The sequence below is a fragment of the Podarcis raffonei genome, chromosome 4, assembly GCF_027172205.1.
Source record: "Podarcis raffonei isolate rPodRaf1 chromosome 4, rPodRaf1.pri, whole genome shotgun sequence".
Lineage (NCBI taxonomy): Eukaryota > Metazoa > Chordata > Lepidosauria > Squamata > Lacertidae > Podarcis > Podarcis raffonei.
Genome location: NC_070605.1, coordinates 76553407 through 76562872, shown reverse-complemented (window position 1 = coordinate 76562872; position 9466 = coordinate 76553407). Strand labels below are relative to the sequence as shown.

The following is a 9466-nucleotide window of genomic DNA, read 5'->3' as shown; positions in this document are numbered from 1 at the left end:
CATTATTTATTGGCTCCAGCAGGCCAATCAGGTTGCTGCTTCACTTCATCCAGGAGTCTGGATGAAGCGACCCCAGGTCGCTAATTCAGTTACACCCGGAGCTGGATTGGGTGGCTCCTGTGGACCAATCAGACTGCTGCATTCTGGATCCTATTGTTCTAGGATTCAGCTCAGTGCATAACATCCCTCCCCTCTAAGTTCCAGTACTGCCTGGAAGGTTAGCATTCATTCATAGTCTTCAAGGTACGCCAGCCACCCATTGCAGCCTGGGGTGTTCCTTGGTCAGGGGTTCTGCTTCTGGCTTGTGTTCTGAGGCTGCTGGCTGTGACAGGGCTGTTTGGTCTGGCGCTACCGGCCCATTCAGTCGTGGCTCTGGTTCCCGTGTCCTTTCGGCCTCGGGGGTCCCCTCTGCACTTACTGATTCTGCCTCCCCTGCCCACCCTTCCTGCTCTACGGGCCTCACCACCCAGCTGTCCCCTTGGGATCCCTCTGTCCCACCCTCCTCCAGGTTTTCTCCTGGGAATCGTTGGTGTAGCTGGTTGCAGTGGCGGCACCAGCGTTGCCTCCCCCCCCCCGTTAGCACCTTGTAAAACACGGGACCAGTCACCCTGGTGATTGTGGGGGGTACCCATGCCAGGCCTGCCCCAAAATTCTTTGCATACACTGGGTCCTGGGCCACGAAGGTCAGGGGTTCCTGCCTTTCCCTGACATTTATATGTTTAAAGCTGTTTCACCCTCCTCTTTGGCCAAAGAGGTTCCCAGAGCTGGTTGCATAAGAGGGCCTGCAGGTTTACAGTCAAAAATTCATGAAGCAAAAGGAAGGAAAATTTGCAGGGAGGGAAGAGGAAAACAAACCAACCCTGGCCCCAGTTTTTAAAATTCTGAAGTTCTTATAATGATGGAATGGAGAGTTCAGCAAGAGGGGGAACTAAATGGAGCTACTCTCTCAGGACAGCTTGAATTCCCAGATGTGGTTGGACTACAACTCCCCTCATCCCTAGCTAGCATGACCAGTGGTCAGCGATGATGGGCGTTATAGTTCAACAACATCTGAGGACTCAAGATAAAGAGTTAGTCAGGGGTGACCTGTGTGGAAAGTTTGAGAAAGGCTCCTCTTAATAGGGTTGGCATCTATCAAGCTACACAGGCTAGCTGATCATAGCTTGCATATTATCTATATTTATTTTGAAATTGTTTCCAACAGGTTCTGTTTACCACAAAAATCCTGAGGCAATATGGGATACAACCTCTTTCTTTTTCCTGGTTTGGCTCATGTGCTCAAAAAGAAAAAAAAAGGCAAGCAGACAAATGACGGTAATAACTACTATTATTACAATGGTCGTTAACATGTAACAATTAGTACAGTATTATTATTCTAGCTTCTCTTAGTATTCAAGCATAATGATAAACAGGGGGGTGAAGGAGATATTTCCACATGGTGAGGATTTGCAAAAAAAAAAAAAAGCGATTAAGCATGTTCAATTATGGCTGCAAAGAATCAGGCTGAAATATATCCGTTCAGTCACGACGCTCACAGAATGTTCTTGGTCAATGTTATTTTCTTCCTAAAATGGCGTCAAAGTGGCCTGTTTTCTTTTGCTGAATCTGCTTAAAGCCAGCAGCACTGAGGAGCGCATTGTACTCTGACGGGGTCCGTTCTTTTCCTTGAGTACAAAGCAGCATAACCAAACTGAATATTTGAGCTTCCACTGGCCCCGTTCTGTCTTCGTTGAGAACTATTTCCACTACTAGAACTCCACCACCTATTTTAGAATAGGACATGGAAGATGTATCATTACATATTACAAAGCAGCATTTTACTTTCCCCAGGTGTCCTGGGATCAGAAGCTCAAGAAATAAAGGAACGCAGCTGTGCCAGAGTGGGACAGAGACATAAGGGGAAGGGGCCATGGGGAAATCCATGCGGCTTGGAATGAGAATCAGTTCCCACAGGAAACACCTTTGACACCATGCACCTACCAGGCTTGCAGGCTTTGTTCAGTCTGGTTAGCAGTTGCACACAATTCTCATCTGTAAAGCAGTGCAGGATCCTAGCCAAAATATACAGGTCAGCTTCTGGAATTGGATCTTTAAAAGCATCACCTGAAATAAAACAAGTAGCAATCTGGTGAAATAATTATTATTCTTACAGAGAGAATACATGATTTTATCCTTCTCCAATTTGTAGCTATACGATGAGCACTGCTGTCTCCTGGTGCTTCTACTGTGAAGAAGGAAAACTTAGCATAAGAAGAGCTTTGCTGGATCAGGCCTATGGCCCATCTAGCCCAGCAGCCATGGCAAAACCCCCAACCAGGGCCAGATTACACGCACACTCTCCTTTCCTCCTCCTGCTGTTTAAAGTAGCTACTATTCAGGATACTGTCCCTGATCATGGAGGCAGAGCATACACCATGACAGCTAGTAACCGTTGATGGACTTATCTCCAGGAATTTGCCTAATTCCCTTTAGAAACCATCCAATTTGGTGGCCTTCACTGCCTCCTGTTCTGTTCTGTTATCACGTTTGAATTCTATGTCTGATCTGGCAAGAACTCCCCTGGAAAGGCTGATTTATGGAGCAACTGGTCTGGGAAAATTAATGAGCAGACGCTTAGATTTATTTCATTAGAACTGTCAAAATGGCACCTGCCGCCCGAATAGGACTTTTGGATCAGCGTGAAAATCCACACAGGAAGATAATAATGTTTGCTTCAACTCGCTTGTGGAAACAACTCAGAGGTTATTAAGAAGAAAAACGATAGCAACAAGAAGATTGGAAGATGGGACTTGTGAACATCAAAGCAGCAGAAATATGAGATGATTGGACCCTTACTGAGCTCAAAGCATGGGTACCCCAACAAAAAATTTAAAAAATTCGGCAAAATATTTGGATTTTATGATTTTATGATATGTATTGGTATAATTCGGATTAATTAATGTGATATGATTGGATTGTTAAATGGAAAACTTAATAAAAAATATTTTTTTAAAAAAAAACACCACCCAATTTGGTGGCCTTCACTGCCTCCTGTGGGAGAGAATTTTATAGTTCAACTACGTATGTGCTCCCATCAACCCCAGACAGCATGGTCGGGGATGATGGAAATTGTAGTCCAGCCATAATTGAAGGGTCACTGATTCTCAACCACTGCATAGTGCATGGCTGTCTTGTTTGTTAGTGGAAGAAAATGATCTAATATATGTAGGATAAAACATCATTTTACCTTTGTGAAAAGTAATTCTGTGTTCCTCTGAGGAGACAAAATGCTTCTTTCCTGTTTCCACTACTTCCGGTAGGTCTAAAATGGTCACTGTAGAATTTGGATACAATGAAATATATTCCTTTGCTAGGGCTCCACTACATCCTTAAGGGGAGAACCAAAGGGGGGGAAATGAACATGTTGTGCATATCAAAGCTTTTTCCAAAATATTCTGCGCATATCTCTAAGATAGCACACCAGATAGGTGGCTGTTCAGTCATTTCATTCAGTGGTAAGTATGTGCCGCTTCTGCAGTGGCGTAGCGTGGGGGGTGCAGGGGGGGCCGGCCGCACCGGGCGCAACATCTGGGGGGGGCGCGCTCGCACTCGCAGCTCTCTGCCCCCACGGGTTAGGGGGCGCAAATTACTTGCCTTGCCCCGGGTGCTGACAACCCATGCTACACCACTGCGCTTCTGCAGTTCTGAGATCTGATAGTTCAGAGCTTGGGTCATGGGTTATCAGGGGGTGAAAGAACAATATTGTACTTGCACAATACCAAGCAAAACCTTGTGCTGCAATTCTATCCTGTTTAACAGGAGCAATGAGAATACAGACCAGAGGAATATGAGAGTGTGCCAGGCAGGAGTGGCCAGAACTAAGGCCAACACACGTCTTTTCAGTGGACCTAATTGAGATTTTGGTAATTTGAACTCAAGCTCGGTATTTATTACCCCTGCTATGCAAAAATCTCCAAATGAATCCAAACTTCAATGTCTAAAATCCCTGGTAGAGGACAAGGATCCTGAGATCACGTTAAGGGTCTGTGTGATTGCTATAAAACTTAGGGAACAAGCTGTGCTATCATAATGATTAAGGCCTTCAATGATAATTTTAGGTTATATTTTAGTGACTAAGTTTTAATTTATATATTTTTTAATTGTTGCTATATTTGTATTCTCTCTGTTATACCTGATTGCAAATTCAAATGTATCCCTATCATGTTTATGACTTCCTTGATGTTGTATGTGAGCTGGAACCGGTCAGTGACTGAAATAATAAAATTCACAATTCACGAACTCAAGTCATCTACTGCCCTTCTCCCTACCCTACGCCACCAAAATATACAGTGGCTACAGCTCAGGACAAAATGGGATGTTCTATAACAGCAGCCTTATCATTTCAGAGTACCAGCATAGGAAGACATGCGAGAATTTATGGTACTTACCTCCCACATCACAAACGAGTGGGAAATGAGAGAGATCAAATGCATTCAACACAACTCGACCACACAGACTCCAGATCTCATGCATAAACTCCATGAATTCTCGCAAGCTGCTCTCTGATCTAGTAATTCAAAATAGCATTGTCAGTTAACAGAAGGGATACCTTTGAACAGAGGATGGTTCTAAACAGGAGCCATATTCCACATAATGCTGTTGCTTTTTAGTTGTGTGTGGATTTCCTTTTCTTTCTTAGGCCTCATCCTCCTTTTTCCCATTGATACCAGTGGACAGATCATGATGGGATCTATCCATAATCCATACACAAATTTAAATATTTATTATTATTATTATTATTATTATTATTATTATTATTATTAATAATAATACATCATTTACTGTAACTGTCCCTCTCACCAGTATGTCAAACCCTCAGTTTTTAAAATTACCTTTGACAAATTCCCTTCTCCATTTTTCTGACTGCATTTCCCTTGTGATCACATCTTCCCCAGTGAATTGGACAACTAAGGCTTCCTCCAACTCTGCTGTGTGTGGCATGACATTGTTAAGAACTCGACTAAGGACTGTTTAGTATGCCCAAACTCTTGCATCTGAATTCCATCTGGATAAACATTGCATATCTTTGTTTCCATCGGTGGCCTAATTTGTTATTAAAAATGGAACAATTCTACAGGCTGTGGTTCCTAATATATGACCACTTAGACGAGGAGGAGGGGGAGGAGGAGAAAGCACCCCTCTTCGAACCTGCTCCTCCGCATGCTCAGTGGAGGCATGTAATTTAATAATGCTTCACATGGAGGGGTCTGGGTGTAGTAATTGATGGGCAGAAGCCTATATTACTAGTCATCCTGAGGAATAATTAAGCATTCAGGACCTCATACAAAAAGAAGGGTTGAAGTGGACTGACTTCTCCTCATTATTCAAGTGATATGATATGATATGATATTAATCATTTTATTTTATTTTATTTTATTTTATTATGCTATGCTATATTATATTAATTATATATCAATCCCATATTGCACTACTATTTATGCTATGTTTTCAATTGCAATAAATAACTTTGAATTCTCTTTACGCATTTTTCCTTAACTCAGTTTTTTTACTGACCAGTTTCTGCCCAAGGATAATTTTCGCCATGGCAAAAGCTGCCTCTTGGCAGTTGAATTTGATCAGTAGCCCCTATCCACATGTTTCAAACCTTCTTTCTCAGCTATTTCCCCAACTATCACAATATTCCAACTCCAGGAATTGTTAAATAGTGCAGGGCCTCTACTGCCTGTACAGGATTCCCCCATAATGAGCAATTGGGGATGTCTGTTGACATGTCTGAGCACACATTGACCTCTGGATTGTGGAAAACTGCACTGAAGCAGTGATAAGACTCAGGAAAGGCTATTTGCTATGACTGGAAGCAGTTCTGTGTCAACAGTGGAAAGTTCAAGAGGTAAACAAGGCAGGGTCTTCACAACTAGTCTGTTAGGGTGCCAACTTGAATAAAATATAGTGTGATCACATGATAACTGATCACATGATACAGTTCATACACATAGTTTTAATGGGAATGTCCATCAACTTTGGGGGCAGACCTGCCCACTCAAGTATTTTATTGTGGGGGCTGAAACTCCCACAGCCCCCAGGAGTAGCCTCCTATGTAGTTTGTGTAATGTAAGACCTGCAAGGAATCTATTTTTAGACATCATGCTTAAATGGGGGGGGGGGGACGGGACCAGGAACCCAAGTCTGGCATGTAGTAAGGGATCTCCAAATATCATTAAAGATAACTATCAGAGAGGGAAGAAAGCAACACTGGATAGAAAAATGCTGGAAAGGTGAATACAAGTTAGCAATAGGTTTCACACAAATTGCAAAAGGAAAGCTTTGCCCATTCTTTAAAAAGAAACAAGATGTAGAAAAATATAATTTTTCTGTACCTGCACATAGCCTCATAGAATTTTTTTGTAGAACTGTCACTTAATCTATATGACTGAGCCTCTCCTTCCCTGAAATAAAATATTTGTTTTAGTTTAACAAAAAATGAGCATTGTAACTACAGAATTAAAACTCAGACTCTGCAACAAAACAACTAAACCAAGTGTGCTACTCATACAATTACATGTGTTGTCAAAGCTGAGTCTAACCAACACAGGTTTGTTTATTTGTAACGTCTGTGAGTTTTACCGTTTTATTACCCTTTTTATCCATCTCCTCACCTCACAGAATCAGCCAGGTGCTGTGCTCTCGTATAGACAAATTCAGAACTGAACTTCATGGAATAATAATGAGTCTTTGGGCTTCTTTTGCCAAGGTAGCGATTGGCAAGGTCAGTATTTCCATAAAGCGCTTAAAACAAAGGGGACAATAGATTAACGTTTTCACACCTCTGTGCAAAGCCCCTTTCCCTCCCCAATTCTGCAGGGACAAAATGCTTGAAACAAGGATAATGAGGCCGAATACACATTTCTATGATTCCACGGCATGCTGTCCTCATTGTAAAAAACCAAGACTGCAATTCTCCAGCTTCTCTTCCAGAGAAAAGTATAGAAAGACTAGGCCTCCACCTGCTGGCAGTGGAACTTCAGGGTACAAAGCTGCTACTGGAGTGGCCATTCCGAGATCTGGAGCGAAGTATTAGAAATCTATGAACAGCAGGCAACTTTGTTCCACTGTAACATCTAAGTCAGAAAGACAAACTCTGAATGTCCTGAGCTGCATTGGTGTTTAGTGACCTGCACTAGCTGCCTATTTGCTACTGAGCTTTCTCACTGACATTTGTAAACAACTAGGTACAAGCACATCTAACAGATCATCTCTCCTGCTATGGGACAAATCACCCTTTACAATCATGAAAGGAGAGTGTCACCTGCATACCCATTGGAAAGAAAGCCCTTTCTGTTTATAGCACCGGACCTCTGGAATGCTCCCCAAAGAGAGATATGGGAAGTTCCATGTTCTTCAAATGTCTCCTTAAAACCTCAGATGTTTCCCTAGGCTTATTTGGATGCTATTCTGTTCAGTTGCTGGCTTGATGGTTTAAAGTTATTTACTGAAATTGATTTTTTAATGGTATTTCTACTTTATAGTGTTGGTTAAATTTCCAAATAAAGAATAAACACTTTGGTTCTCCTTCCTTTCCACTTGCAGGAACTTGTAGCCAACACAGGCGTCCAGCAGCCTCTCCATCCCAAAGGGACTGGTACCCAGACGTTCAGCAATAGATACTGAAGTCAGCGGTTCTTTGGAGTCCATCAGCAGATCAAATACACCAAGATCAGAGGCAGTAAACATAATCTGGATGCAAAAAGGGTGAGGGAGTACACAAGGAAATAGTTAAAAAATGGTCTATAGTTACATATGTTCTAAAAGGAACAAGATGCTTTTGAAACACAAAAAGATTATAATACAGTTCAAGTCCATTTGAAGTGTAGAAATAAAAGTAGGACACAGGTATTTTAAGCAAGTTAATTTTGAATTATTGCTGTATCCCATCTGTGCTGTGAATCCCATACACAGATTCACAGTTCTTCTCATTTTCTTGTTAGAACATTCAAGTGACATTAACAATATTTGAAGTTTCTGCCTTTGTTTGTGCTAGGTTGACCCCTGTAACAGTAAGATTTGCCTTGCCATTTAAAGGCATGTTTGATTCTACACATCCATTTACAAGTTGAAAGTTTCAAAGTCCTTGCAAGTATTAAATTTTGCAGACAATACTTTTACCTTTGATATTAGAAATGCATTCTGATTCCAAAATAACATTTTCAAAGCTTCAGCTTCTTCTGTAGTACTCATTGTTCTTTACTGTTCTGAGACCTCACAGTTTTCCTCTGATGAGAAGTTGTGGTCCTTTTATTCAGAATTCACTGAAAATGAAAATGAAATGATAAACATCTAATGATAAATGACTGTGAGGCCAGATATGTTTATGGGAAAGTCCTCATCTGCTAAGTAAAGGGATAGGTGGAAAAGGATTTCTTTCTCACAAGTGCAGAAGGAAGGAAGTACCTGGAAATTATTGATTTTGCCTATGTGAGTAAAAGTGATATCAGAACCTGACAAGTGAGATAAAATCAACTAGTGTCTGGAAATGCACAATTAACAAGTTATTGGAGAACGTTCATCAGAAGAGAGAGCAGCTGGTTTGGGGAAAACACTCTTGCTGAAATGAGGTCATTTGGAAATTCTTAAAATATAGAAACACATTAGGAAATGGTAGCAGCTTAACAAAGAAGCAAGACATGAAAGTCAAATAGTAGGAGCCGTTTCTGTGCCCAAGTCAACAAATACGAATGGCAAAAATCCCAAGAGACTCACCAAAGAATTTACTTCTAAAAATGAATAATTTGTCATACTGATATAGATAAATCATGTGAAAGAAAAAAGGTGATTCCTAGAGAAAGAAAATGTACAATCAGGAGTTCCCCGGAGAAGGGAAACGACATGATAGAGTTATTAAGAATCAGAGAATCCAGAAACTGAAAGGTTTGAGGCAGGGGTACAGAGTAAGGGACCACTTACCTGTGGAGAAGCAGCAAAAACAGGTTTGTTGTGCAGTTTCACTCCCCTTTTTACAGGTTTGTCAGTGGGAAGAGGAATGCTAGCGCCCCCCCTTCTGTCAGCTGGCTTTATAGTCTCTTCCATTTCCTTCATGTTAGGAGGCGCCCACCTGGAAGGACTGTCAAGATGCTTTATCAAAGTATAGTATTTGTGTTGTGCAATAACAACAATCTCTGTCATCACCAGTGCTCATTATGTGCCTGGTTCATGGTAATTTATCTCACCCTTGCAAAGTAATAAATACTTCATACTACAGGTAATAAATACTTCATGACGTGTATCTGATGTATAATCCAACTTTTCAAATTACTTTGGTGCTCTCTTGCAAACAAATGCGTTAGAGGCAACTGTTTTGTTTTTTTAAAACATCATATAAAAATCTCTAAGTGGTTTACATAAAAACACCATAGCGTTCAATACAGATTTTCTAAAACTAGATAAAAACAGAATACAAGTGTGTATTACA

At 41.2% G+C, this 9466-nt stretch overlaps 1 protein-coding gene across 1 annotated transcript; it reads right to left on the bottom strand.

Moving 5' to 3' along the window:
• Nucleotides 1–1297: 1297 nt before the first annotated feature.
• LOC128411791 (acetylserotonin O-methyltransferase-like) lies at nt 1298–9297 on the bottom strand. Its single transcript, XM_053384216.1, has 8 exons — nt 8164–9297; nt 7560–7734; nt 6657–6786; nt 6378–6446; nt 4428–4546; nt 3227–3367; nt 1981–2103; nt 1298–1763 (listed from the first exon to the last, which is right to left on the bottom strand). Exons 1-8 carry the CDS (start codon nt 8233–8235, stop codon nt 1555–1557), a joined length of 1038 nt encoding a protein of 345 aa, XP_053240191.1. The 5' UTR covers nt 8236–9297; the 3' UTR covers nt 1298–1554.
• Between the last annotated feature and the right edge of the window lie 169 nt (nt 9298–9466).

Bases quoted from the DNA above. Each gene is read 5' to 3' on its own strand.
- LOC128411791 (XM_053384216.1), bottom strand. From the start codon at position 8,235: ATGAGTACTACAGAAGAAGCTGAAGCTTTGAAAATGTTATTTTGGAAT. The intron at 4,547-6,377 runs GTACAGAAAAAT...TTGAATTACTAG, and splicing joins TTCTATGAGGCTATGTGCAG to ATCAGAGAGCAGCTTGCGAG. The intron at 2,104-3,226 runs GTAAAATGATGT...GTTTTATTTCAG, and splicing joins CAGAATTACTTTTCACAAAG to GTGATGCTTTTAAAGATCCA.